General features: G+C 47.5%; 1 protein-coding gene across 2 annotated transcripts in view; it reads right to left on the reverse strand.

The window, feature by feature from the left end:
- Positions 1-14007, reverse strand: part of EPHA3 (EPH receptor A3) — a 960369-nt gene that overhangs the window by 8672 nt on the left and 937690 nt on the right. For both annotated transcript variants that reach the window (XM_078657673.1, XM_078657672.1), the window contains exon 16: positions 3645-3800. In XM_078657673.1, coding sequence (XP_078513799.1) covers positions 3645-3800 — 156 coding nt within the window. The remainder of the gene's footprint in view (positions 1-3644; positions 3801-14007) is intronic.

Here is a 14007-nt window from a genome sequence, read left to right on the forward strand (position 1 = left end):
CAACACTTTGAATCTTTTTCAAGTCACAAAAGTAAATAAAACTAGTGCAAAATTGATTTTGAGATTTACTTTGTAACACAAATCCTGATTTTCAATGGAAAGTATCCAAAGGTAATGCAAAATATAGCTATGCACCACTTTGTCTGCTTTGAGTCAAGGGAGTTACCTTGAGAGGTACGTGTGCAACCCCATTCAACCACACAAGGGGTTTGATGTAAACTCCTATTTCCTAAAAAATGGTAGGCAGGGATTCACGCCAAAATATTACACATCGTAGAGGAAGGCATAACGTGTGAGAAACGTTGTCTTTCTCGAAACGTTTCGAAGTTTGCTATCTTTTTTTTTTTTACTCTTGAAAAGTACCCTTCTAAATTCTAGCTCAAAAAGCATTTCAAGCAGAGCACAAACTAAAAAAAAAATAAGCACAAATATCACTCTTTGCTAACTGTATGCAAACCATCCCTTGTAGCATGTGCATTTGGGGGCCTTTCCTAAAAGTGTTTGTCTCTCTAAAGTGTTGAAATGTATCCTGATTATTATTGTATACATTTCCATATATGCCCATCTTTGTTTCTAGATATGACTATCTTTTTGCTTCAAAACAATCCATTGGTATTTGACCCAATTCAAATAAACTGCTCTTTAAGTTAAATGACAAAGTGTGGGCATGTGGAGCAAAAGATATGGCTAGGTAAAAAAAAGGCTGCAGGTGGATTGCAAATATAATATGTATTTTGTATATTTTTACTGAAATTGAATCTTGAACAAGGAGTGCATTTTTGGGGATAAAGCAAAGTATTTCTGTGGACAGCTTTGTCTAATTTGCGTGAAGGTGGTGGGGATTACCAAGGGAGGCATGTGTGCACCTCCAAGCAACCACCCTTGTGTTTTCATGTAAGTCTGTACTACTAATAAAGGTAGGCAGGGATATGCATCAACAAATTATGCATCCTGGAGGCACGCATAACATGTGAGATAAGTTTTCTGTCCTCAAAGTTTGCTATAGTTCTTTTTTACACAGGAAAGGTACCCTTTCAGTACAAAACCTATGTTTCACATCAGTATGGTGCAAGGTTGTGTTGATTGGTGTAAGGCAGCCAACAGCTTGCTAGCGCTAGGGGAGAGGGCAACAGCACCATATCTTATTAGATATGGCATTGGTCTGCTCTCTCCCGTTTTGTTGTTGTGCAGTGTTGCATCTCTTTTTAGTAAACTCCTCCTCGTTCCCATTCCAAAAATGTGCAAACTAATGTCAGCTAAGTTGCAGTCATTCTCTTTGTGATGTTGTCCTTATACACTTGGGCTGTACAGTACAAACAGCATGATAGAGTAGAGGAGCCACCCCATGAGGATTTTTTTATTTTTTTTTAATTAATGTATATTTTTGAAAAGGCCCCGCTAATTAATATAGTAAAAGATAAGCAACAGATGTAACAGAGTGTTGGCCACCTGCATCTTCCTCAGAGAAAGATGTTAAACAAAGATGGATTTGAAAATATTTTGACACTAGTATAATGAATTAAGATGTAACACAAGGTAATATATTTTTTAAGAGGTGACAAAAAAACCCTCAAGAATTGTGCGTTCATGAAGGGCTAGTAAGATAAATAAGTGAATCGCGTAGGACACATTAAGCAAGGTAAATTAAACTTTTAACTAGAGCTTAAAATCTGAGGGGCATATTATCAAGCAGAGCGTTAAAAATTATCGCCATTTTAGAGGCAGAAAACTACCGCTAAAGCGGCGATAATGGGCTTGATAATATGGCCTTGTGAATTCCAATAGAAACCCATGTTCTGGTGTGAACATGGGCTTCTATTGGAATTCTCCAGGGCATATTATCAAGCCCATTATCGCCGCTTTAGCTGCAGTTTTCTGCCACTAAAACGGTGATAATGTTAACGCCCTGCTTGATAATATGCCCCTAAGTGGTTTTATGAAAATAAGTGAAGTAATTCTCGATGAAAAAGCCAAAATGTCCATTCCTAATTTTACTAAGACAGGCAGGTAGTGGGGTGTGCACACTCTTGACAAACTATGGGGTCCATTAGGATGGCGGACGGATCGCCACCGCCATGCAGGCGGTTGCCATCCGTCCGCCATCCCTGCCCATCCGCCACCTTTCTTTCCCCCGCCATATTACGATGGCAATGCCGCCACGGAAAGGCATACGGTCTTTGCTTTGGGGGCCCGTTGCGGGCCCCCAGGGTGAAGGGGGGGTGGGGGTGCACATGGGGGGTACCTATGGTACCCCCCAGCATTTCAATGTACACCATGATAGGCACCGCGCGGTGCCTGTCATGTTGTGCATTGAAATGTACAACGTGCATTTTTTGCATTGCGGCGGCCGGGGCTTCAAGCACCGTCGGCCGCCATGTAAAAAATGCGGGATGCACCCGCCACTGTGGCGGATGCATCCTAATTGGGGGCACGGTTCCTCCGCCCTTGTGGCAGACGGTACCGGGCCCCGCCATCCTAATGGACCCCTTAATTGGTAAATAGGTAATGAGGTTTTGCACTTTAAGCCCACTAATAGGAATGAGGGACAGTGATGATAAACATCAAAGCAAAGAATGGGGGAGTCTAAGTAGGAATGCCTCTCTTCAATTACGAAAACGTGGAAGTAAACATAAAGTATAATTAACCTGTATCAAAAAGGAAAATTTGAATGTTATCGTAAATGCTAGTAAGAGCATGATGTTATGTCATTTTAGGGCCAGATGTACATAGGTTTGGCGTTGCCATTACAAAGTAGCATATTTTTGTGATTCGCTAGTTGTTAATCACAAACGACCATGTACCAAGGTGTCTTTGACAAAAAATGTATAATTCCTAGTGGGTCGCAAATAGACCTACCTCATTAATTTTCATGAGTCAGGTCTCAGTTTGCGACCCACTGGTAATCGCTAATCTTATAGGGATGGTGGCCTACTGGGGTCAGCAAACCACTGTGTCTGTGATTGCTTAATAATAAAGCAACGTTTCATTTGTGAAATGCAGCTCATTTTCCTTAAATGAAAACATGATGCATTTCAAAAATAAAAATGAAAAGTTTTCTTCTTGTTTTTCATGAGTAGGGAGTCGTCCGTGGGACCACTGCCTGCTCTTAAGAAATGTTTTCACCAATAATCACAAAGGGAAAGGGGTCCCTTGGGGACCCCTTGCATTTACGAATGGGTTACCACCAACTCCGAGTTGGTGGTACACTGAAAATCTTTTGTGACCGCATTTCGGTTGCAAAATATTCCCATACACCAATGCGAGTCTGTATTAGGAAGGGACACCCTAAACACACCCTGTCCTAATACTGAATCACAAGCCCGATTTGTGATTCGGTAATAGGGTACCAAACCACAAATAAGGCTTGATACATGGAAAAAAAGTATTCTTTGGCGGTCTTGATATGGCTGCTGCTTGGCGGCTAATTAGGTGGGCAGCAGCTTTGGTCCTAGTAGGCCCCCTATGGATCACTCATAACACACCCCATTGCCTTGCCTACTTAAGATAAATCTGCAGAAATGTTTCCCCAACAACAAGATATGGTCTCAATGTGTGCTCTAGGGTACCTTTCTGTGGTGGGTGTATACATTTTTACCTTATAGATGTGAGTCTTGGTATAATTCGTGACAAATAGTTTCACTTACTCTGGGGAAATCTTTGCTATTGTTTCACAGGAACTATATCGAACTCCTGTAAAAATGTCCTTGCACTGCGCTGTCCGAACCCCGTCGAGCCAGTCCTCAGTCACTCGGAAGGCTGCAACATCGATGTTGTTTTGGTCCAATAAAAGATTAGATGGCCTGGAGAAAAAAAAACAGAAGAAAAGAAGACAGGAGTGAACACAGAGAGGCTTTGTGACTGAACTTCGTCCTCGTATCAGCAGGGGCTTCAAGGCGCCCTGTAGCTTTTGTTCACGTGTGGAATTTATCTGCCTGCGAGGCCTCGTCTGCTCAGACTTGCGGCCCTGGACCTCACTGTAATGTTCTTGTTAAATGCTGCAGCCACTAAGCACGTGCCTGTGTGGTGACTCAAGAAACTTGTGTGCATGATATATATTCCAACACTATACTCTCATTTGTTTAGCCATTACCGTAGATGGGCTTCATTTAGAATGTACGCATGTCTTTTTGAAAGCGCGCACCACGCTTTTCTAGTTGCCACTGTGCTCATTTTAAAATGGCTGCCATCAAAAGGACTAAGAAATGATTTGCGGACAGCTTATATCTTTTACAACACATGTTGTCATATGGCTATTGGGCACATTACAATAGTAACAAGCGGCACAGGTTTCTGTCGTCATTAAATACGACGCAGCAGGCGCGAGTTTACCCAACTCTGTCCTCCTGAATGAATTCTTTCTTTCATAAATCTGACAAAAACCATGATAAATATAATGATTTGTAAACAAGGGTGGGGATCATTACAACTTATGAATGTATCTGCTGCTATCTTTGCTCTGGATAGTGTTGAGTGCGAAAAATAGAAGTAGGCTTCTCTACCAGTTATTATTTGAGTTAGGATACATCTCTTGATAAATATGGATTTTTACATGCATTTGTTTTTATAGTGCCAATTGTGACCTCCATCTACTTCAGAGTGCAGGGTTTTTAAGGTGACCAGTGTTACAGCTTCTCCAATCATTCATGTGGGTGTTGGATTTAGCAATTGTAGTTTCACTGGTTTCTTGTAACTCTGATACAGCCACCCCTTCCCCACATATGAAAAGGGGGGGCCCTCGGCCCCCCCGCACGCATGGCGGCGCGGCGACCGTCGCCCCCACTGTCTTCTTTGTCGCCATTCGGCGGTGGGGGCGTGCCCTGGGGGGCGCGGCCCACCGCCGATTGGCTGGCGGCCTCCCTGACCCGGATCCGGGGAAGTGGGTCCGGGTCGGGGGGGGGGCGGGCTAGAGGAGGGGCCACCTGGCCCCTCGGGAATAAAGAGGTAGGGAGCACCCAGGAGACCCCCTTGTCCCTGGACGCTCCCTCGCTGGAACGGTGTGCCCCGCGCTCGGGGCTTCTTTGTTTTTTAATGTTTTGTCTTTTTCTTACAGATTTTCGGAGTTCGCGCGTTTTTTCTCTTGGTTGGCGGTTGTGGATTCCCCTTTACGGCCGAGGTGGCGTCGTGACTGCTCTGGGGATCACCGACGCGTGGAGCGGCCTCTTTGTCTCAGGCTCGCTCCTTGCCCCGCTGTGGGCACAGTAATTTTCGTCTTATTTCCCCTGCAGGCTGCAGGCGGGGGAGGCCAACAGAGGAATTTGCGCTGGTTCCCGGCCCGCTCGGGCCTCGTCACAGGGCTCGGTGGATTCGGGATCGGTCCGGCGGCCGGGAGAGGCTGGCCGTCTGACGCAGTGGTTTGGTGGATTTGCCTTCTGCAGACCTGACGTCGGCCCCGATACAGCTGTGAGTATTGTGTGCACATGCATCGTCGAAATGCGAGTTCATGGATGCCAGTGTGCATCGTGTATGCAGTTGTGCATAATAAGAAACATTGCTGCGGGTGGCTGCATATATGTTGTTTCCTTGGGTCAGGAGGGATGTGAATGCGCCGTTGTGGGATCATGCGGATTCTGTGGACTGATTGGCGTGTATATTTTGCGCGGGAGCGCACACGTTCGGCTGGGGCATTTGTTGACAGTGAATAGCGGGTGGCGAATTGTTCAGACCTGTGTTTTACAGTATGACGGGGGGCTTTATTGTACTGTTTCAGCCCAGTCCTTCTTATTGCTCCGGTGCGGAAGCATCTTTCGCTATGCCCAGTATGGAATGGCCGCCCCCCCCCCCCTCACATGTGGTGCACGGGTGGAACTCTCTCTGTCCCGGCACGGGAGGTTTATTGTGTGATCACTTCAAAGCATTACAAATTCGTACAGATCAAACTAAAAATATCATGTTATAAAATACTAGGTTAATTTAAAGTCAGTGCAGAAATATATGCAGTTGTAGTAGACTCATGAGATAAAATGTAAACAAAGTTCGGTGGCCTACGGCGGGCTATTCATAAAGCGAAGGTGGCAATTGCAATCTTTAGTGCAACATAATAAAATTAAACTGCATAACCTCTTTAGAATCTGGGCATTCATGAGTGACACGTGAATAAAGTGCAATTAGTAATTTTGGAGCAAAATGAGAAACATTAAAGTGCTAGACACTTATCAGGGTAGGCTGGTTAGTGTAACTTGTTAAGCAGTAGGCCACTCTCTTTATTGGCCATTCATTTCTTTAACATGGCCATGTGTAATATATACATTTACCGAACTTGGCCATGCCTGCCACGGTTTCCAGAATGCATAGGAGGCGAACAACCTCTTTAGCCGAACAGGTGCCTTGTTTTAGGGAAATTGGTCTCAGTAGAATTTGGCGGGAGTCTAAGAGTGCCGGACAGCAGAGTAAGACAAGTTCTAATGAATCCATGCAATATTTAAACAGTCGGTAGTGTATCATGGCTTCGAGGGTTTTCCAAGACTAGTAAAGTTCTCTGATATGGAGTGGCATTAATCTGCTGCTAAGATTTGATATATGGCACGCTTTCGCACTGCCTGGTGGAGTTGGAGCTTGGCAGTCTCAATGGTTTGAGGGGATGTTACGGATTCATATGGGGACTTTACCGGAAGACCTTCCATGTCCAGGTCACATGATCGTTGGGGTAGTTCCTTTTTTTTTATTGCTGATTTAATGCCTGTATACTTGATAGTATTTTTGTGTCCCAATTCTCCGCTGTGATTTGCAGACTTTCCTTTGCGCCGTGAGACTTGTGGACCAGGGATTATGGTGTCTGTGAAAAAATAGTTTTATACGAGTGTCTTCATAGTGTTAATGGGTCTGGCTGTGGTCTGGAAGAAGTACTTTGCCAATGCGGCCATGCCTTCTAGTTTTGCAAATTCATTAGATCCAATTTTAATCTGGTGCAAACCCCGTTATGTACCATGGACTGACTGGGGCTAGGCTTGTTTGCTCCATGCTGTATCACACTAACAAAATAGTGTAAAGGGTCAAATTATTTATTTGCTCGATTTATTACAGTGGAATATTTCTGCAATACACCTTCGGGGGACTAACCTCCTCAGAACATCACAGTGTGGCCTCTTTTCGACAGGAAATGATGTAATGTGCAAAAACGTGTTAAGACAGCTCAGCTGGTTCAAACGAACACCTGCAGTACACACCCAATTCAAGTTGAGGTGAACTTCCATATTCACACACTGGGTCAAAGTAGGTGTAATGATTAAACGAGTTGTGCACACACAATGCAATAGGACACCTGGTGTATTGGACATAAAATAATCACACACGTTTAGAGGCACATTCCTGTCACAATGGCAACATGCCACCCTTCCCTTTCAAAGGTGAAGCGTCAAACGTGTAGCAGTCAAAAAATGTCCGCAACTTACATTTATCGAAGCTTCTAGAGCAATCAGCTCCCTGTTGACTCATCAAACTGTATTCTTAGGCAAACCCGAGGCCACAAGCGACGTAGGCGCTGGACCGCAGCATAGCCAGTCAAAATAGATGGCACATCTTCACACAGGCACATTTGGCCCAGCCCTGCGGCTCGCTGGTGCTGTAGTGTAGTGGAGCAGGGGGGCCTGTGTTGGACGGAATGATTGTTTGTGTGCCGGAGGGTGTCTCTTCTTGCGCATGGGCAATCAGTGGACTCTGAAAACTCCTCTGAGGCGGAAAGCCGGAGGACGGTACTCTGACGCCATTTTAAAAATTCACTTGTATTTTGTGTATAATACTTTTAAACGCACCTGCACTAAAGCGCTGCCTCACGCGCCAGCAGACCTTCTTGCACTCCTGAGACAGCGGCAACTCAGCGCTGAGACAGGAATCTGAAATCACCCGCCATCGCGGTTCGAAGGCGAGCCACGCCCCCTGCGAGGCCACGCCCACCAAGGAGCTTATATAAACGCTGCCTGCAGCGCAACTAAACCTTACTCTGAAAACTCCTCTGAGGCGGAAAGCCGGAGGACGGTACTCTGACGCCATTTTAAAAATTCACTTGTATTTTGTGTATAATACTTTTAAACGCACCTGCACTAAAGCGCTGCCTCACGCGCCAGCAGACCTTCTTGCACTCCTGAGACAGCGGCAACTCAGCGCTGAGACAGGAATCTGAAATCACCCGCCATCGCGGTTCGAAGGCGAGCCACGCCCCCTGCGAGGCCACGCCCACCAAGGAGCTTATATAAACGCTACCTGCAGCGCAACTAAACCTTACTCTGAAAACTCCTCTGAGGCGGAAAGCCGGAGGACGGTACTCTGACGCCATTTTAAAAATTCACTTGTATTTTGTGTATAATACTTTTAAACGCACCTGCACTAAAGCGCTGCCTCACGCGCCAGCAGACCTTCTTGCACTCCTGAGACAGCGGCAACTCAGCGCTGAGACAGGAATCTGAAATCACCCGCCATCGCGGTTCGAAGGCGAGCCACGCCCCCTGCGAGGCCACGCCCACCAAGGAGCTTATATAAACGCTGCCTGCAGCGCAACTAAACCTTACTCTGAAAACTCCTCTGAGGCGGAAAGCCGGAGGACGGTACTCTGACGCCATTTTAAAAATTCACTTGTATTTTGTGTATAATACTTTTAAACGCACCTGCACTAAAGCGCTGCCTCACGCGCCAGCAGACCTTCTTGCACTCCTGAGACAGCGGCAACTCAGCGCTGAGACAGGAATCTGAAATCACCCGCCATCGCGGTTCGAAGGCGAGCCACGCCCCCTGCGAGGCCACGCCCACCAAGGAGCTTATATAAACGCTGCCTGCAGCGCAACTAAACCTTACTCTGAAAACTCCTCTGAGGCGGAAAGCCGGAGGACGGTACTCTGACGCCATTTTAAAAATTCACTTGTATTTTGTGTATAATACTTTTAAACGCACCTGCACTAAAGCGCTGCCTCACGCGCCAGCAGACCTTCTTGCACTCCTGAGACAGCGGCAACTCAGCGCTGAGACAGGAATCTGAAATCACCCGCCATCGCGGTTCGAAGGCGAGCCACGCCCCCTGCGAGGCCACGCCCACCAAGGAGCTTATATAAACGCTGCCTGCAGCGCAACTAAACCTTACTCTGAAAACTCCTCTGAGGCGGAAAGCCGGAGGACGGTACTCTGACGCCATTTTAAAAATTCACTTGTATTTTGTGTATAATACTTTTAAACGCACCTGCACTAAAGCGCTGCCTCACGCGCCAGCAGACCTTCTTGCACTCCTGAGACAGCGGCAACTCAGCGCTGAGACAGGAATCTGAAATCACCCGCCATCGCGGTTCGAAGGCGAGCCACGCCCCCTGCGAGGCCACGCCCACAACATCGCCATAAATGTGTCGGCCACACAAGCGCAGCGGTCGAGCGCAGCGGGAGCGCCGTTTGCGCGCCGAAGGCGCGCTTAAGGCAAGCTCGTCTGCGCTCGTCCGCGCCTCGGCAGCGCCTGGTGAGCCACTTATGGCCCTGATATCCCCGTCCACCAGCAACACACCTCACTTGACGCGCGAGGCCCTACTCCTCCGTAGAGACTTTGCCCATGAGGGGCACTTGACCTTCCAAGACACCGCCTATCCTCTGCACGACTTCGCGCGCAAGGGCCTAATCACAGCCGGCCTGCTGAATGTAAGGTCCTTGCCCAAACACTCCCACGAAATCGCCCTGCTCATAGACAATCATCATCTTGACGTCCTATTCCTCACGGAAACATGGACCCACTCCGACTGCAACATAGATCTGGACTGGGCCTGTCCACAAGACTTCAAGATCCTGCATCTCCCTCGACCCAAAGGGCGGGGCGGTGGTGTCGGCGCTATCTACAGAGCATCTTGGTCAGTCAAAACTATTGCCATGGACCCAGTGGTCGGGACCGAAATATTCGGCCTCTCAATGGACTGTCATCTTGGTACTACCTTCACAGCGGTGATCTGCTACCGTCCGCCGGGAACGTTTAACGCTACTCAGCAGCAGTCGCTTCTCACCACCATCACCAATATGGCTACTTCCCACAACAACTTGATTGTCCTAGGCGATTTTAACCTTTGGCCCAACGGCAGCCTAGTTTCCGCCCTCAACAATCTGCTAGTGTCTTGCGAAGGACTGAAACTCTCCCAGTTAGTGGACAAACCCACTCACATAGCAGGGCACCAGTTAGATTTAATTTTCTCCTCCCCACAACTGGCTATTCTGAGTGACATTCTACCAATGTGTTGGACTGATCATGCCCTGATCAAATTTCACATAGTAGGCAGCAGGTATGGCAAACCGGTTTTCCACGGTCACATACCTCCTTACAGAGACTGGAAGGTCCTAGACAAACTTAGGCTGAATGGCCCTGTGTTTGAGGTAGAGGACACTTTCTCTACTACTCAATCGGTGGAGGCTAACTATCTATCCCTATGTTCTAGGATTTCCAGTACTACGGATCACCTCGTCCCACTGAAAAAGGGTAAACCCCAGAGACGAGCTCCCGCCCCCTGGTTTGATGACTCCTTAAGAGCTCTCAAACTAGTTTGTAGGCATGCTGAGAGAAAATGGAGGCAGGATTATTCTGACACTCATAAGACCATCTGGAAAACACACCTCCGGAAGTATAAAACTGCCATTGCCCTTAACAAAACTAAACACTATTGCTCCATTATCTCCAATGCCACAAACAGCTCAAAGAGTATTTTTCAAATACTCAAAAATCTGTCCAACCCGGATTGTGTTACCACCACACAGCCTCCCACCCAAGCCCTCTGCGATGACCTTGCAGAGTTCTTTATTAATAAAATAAAGACCATTATCCATAACCTGGAATTACCCCCCGCATTTGAAACCAATGAATTGCCGAGACCAGACAACAGCCCTCGGAACCTGTTGCTCCCTGGCTCTGGCCCTCTGGCAAGAATGGAGGCATTCCCCCCGATCCCGGCTGTCGAGTTTGAAAGACTTGCGCTTGGTATCACTTCAGGCTCCCCACTTGACCCCCTACCTCCAAAAATATGGAAAAACCTCGGCATGGATCTTTTTGACACCATGCGCCTAATCTGCAATCAGTCCCTGCAGAGTGGCCTTGTTCCCACCCCTTGGAAACAGGCACTAGTCACTCCCCTTTTAAAGAAACCCTCCCTGAACCCAGATTGCCTTTCCAATTATCGTCCCATTTCCCTGCTGCCATTTCCAGCAAAGGTCGCTGAGCGTTGGGTCAGTTCATGTCTGTCTACCCACCTGGAACAAAACAACCTCCTTGACGACTACCAGTTTGGTTTTCGTCCCGCTCACGGCACAGAAACAGCAGTTTTGACTGCCATGGAAGACCTTCGAATGCGAGCGGACAGGAACCAGCCAGTGGCTCTGATACTGCTGGACCTGTCTGCCGCATTCGACACGGTCAACCACGCCAGGCTGACGCAGAGACTTATGGAAGTGGGAGTGGAAGGCACCGCTTTGCTTTGGCTTCACTCCTATCTTCGGGACAGAAGACAGGCTGTCTCTCTCCCCCCTTTCCGGTCTGCCTTTGCAGCAGTGCCCCAGGGAGTCCCCCAGGGCTCCTCCATCAGCCCTATCCTCTTCAATGTGTACCTATTACCGCTAATTAAACTGATCCAATCATTTGGGGTCAAAACAATCAATTACGCGGATGATACACAGCTCATTCTCTCGTGGGAAGGCGAAGGTGCCATTCCGTTCTCAACATTCCACGACTGCTTAAGAGAGACGGCCAGATGGCTACATAGTAACTCCCTTCAGTTCAACGCCGCGAAAACGGAGGTTCTGTTCTGCTCCGGCACTAAGATACCCCGTCAGTTCCCACATGAATTCTGGCCCCCGGAGTTCAGTGTCAAACCTCTACCAGTGCCTTCTGTGCGCAACCTGGGAGCCATGTTGAACAACAACCTAAGCATGGAAACCCAGGTGACAAAAACTGTGGGGATATGCACTGCCCTGCTCCGATCACTGCGGAAAATCTTGCCTCTTCTCCCGGCACAAGCCAGGGCATCGATAGTCAGGTGCACGATACTCAGTCGCCTGGATTATTGTAACGCCCTGCTCCTGGAGTCTCCAGTTACGATGCTGGATCGACTTCAGCGAATCCAATCTGCCGCCGCCAAGCTGGCTCTTGGCTGGACGAGGAGGGCCTCAGCCACAGCTGCTCTGACAGAGCTTCATTGGCTGCCCCTGAAACAAAGAGTGGCATTCAAGTCCCTCTGCATTGTCTTCAAGGCTCTGCATGGACTTGGACCCAAACCTCTGCAAACCCTGTTCCAATGGTACATACCTGCGAGAAACTTACGTTCTTCTTCTGCTTGCCTGGTAAAGGTACCCAGATTTAACAGAACTAGAACAGGGGGCCGATCTTTCAGCGTAGCCGCGGCCAAGCTTTGGAACACCCTACCCGCTGACATTCGTCAGACTCCACAGCTTCTCCCTTTTAGGAGACGCATCAAAACTTGGCTCTTCCCCAAATAAACTGTCAGCCCAACTGTTCCCCCGGTCTACCGTCCACAGAGTATTTTCCAGCGCCAGGAAGCCTGCAAGGTGTCAGTTCGCGCTTTACAAATTCTCTAAATAAAATAAATGATTTGTTTACTTCTATGTGCGCTGCAGCGCGCATGGGGGGGGGAAAATCGTAATTATGTGGTGATTGTTTGTGTGCGGGTGGGGAGGCCTTTCTGCACATGGACAATTGCTAAGGGCGTGTTGCTCTTTCTGTCTGTGCCGCCGAATGCGGAGCACACAGAAAGAGCAAAAAATGAGGGGAAATAAAAGAAGTTCTCCTTGTTTCGCTAATGACTTCAGGGTGGGGAAGGATGAGTTTTTAAACACAGCGCAGTTTGCACTGCCTTTTTTGCGAGATTCATGAACTACCCGTCTGCTCCATAGGACATTTTGGCATAGATATGGAGACAGGGCACGTTTATCAATGCATATTGGGGTTACAGCTTTATAAGTGGCGGTACAGGTATTTCAAGGAGTTCGCCAATGCGTATGTATGGGAGGCAGGTTTAGTAGTGGACTGTAGCTGAACGTGCTGAAGGATTCCCCGGCACAGCGAGCGTATAATGCATTCATATTGCATAGAATGTTGGGTGCTAGGGACATTTTCAAAATAAATCCCCCACTTCTCAGACCTTGCCTGGAAATGCTTTTGTCCTTCGGAAAAAATAAGCGCTTTGGGTTCATTCCTGGGCTTCTTTACTGATGTTCTCCAGGCACTTCCAATAATTTATCCAAGCCATGATTGCTGCTTATTGATCTTGCCCAAGGACCAACCAGTGACATAAGTTAAATTTTTTGACACTCTATGATTACTATTATTGGTGTCTGCTGAGGGGATAGTTAGAACAATCGTGGAACGATCCTCGAATAGGGTATAGCCCCCTTCTCTTGGGGTCCTCCTGGGGATTAACGCACATCTAAGGGTAGGGCGTGACGAGACTGTGGAAGCCAGTTTACCAGGGCCCACTTTCCTTGGCGAGCTAAAGCAGAAAGCCAAACGAGGGACTTATTTCGTTGTGAAGGTAATAAACATCTGAGGTGCTGTTCACTATTCCAGGGGGGACATTACATCAGTCCAAACGGTCCTTCATGGGTGATAGGTAAAGTCAACATTATTAGTGAGCTATCCTAGTAGTAGCTGTATTGCGTGCAGCCTTCAGGTTAAGTCTTGAGAGAATGTGGAGCAGCGTGTTTTACCAGTCTATAATTTCATGACTGGGTAAATGAAAAAAGAACAGGTGTATAACAAATATATGTATTTGTTCCACACACATCGCTTTAGTTCCTTTCCGAGGCTAAAGGCGCACAGTAATTTAGCACCATATACGTGGTACTCTAGGGGTGTACCACAGCCATATAGTAATAATGTGGTAGGGGTGCAATGAATGGCATAGAGATGGGGCCTAGAGCCTCTAGAAAGACTACTTGGGGTCCTGATAATCATACACACCCTCATGTCACACATAAAACGGTGCCCATGAGCTTAGTTGCGGCATCTCATAGTTCTAGGGATGCTTGTGATCATGTCCGGTTGGCTAGGAT

The sequence above is a fragment of the Lissotriton helveticus genome, chromosome 8, assembly GCF_964261635.1.
Source record: "Lissotriton helveticus chromosome 8, aLisHel1.1, whole genome shotgun sequence".
In the NCBI taxonomy this organism is placed as follows: domain Eukaryota; kingdom Metazoa; phylum Chordata; class Amphibia; order Caudata; family Salamandridae; genus Lissotriton; species Lissotriton helveticus.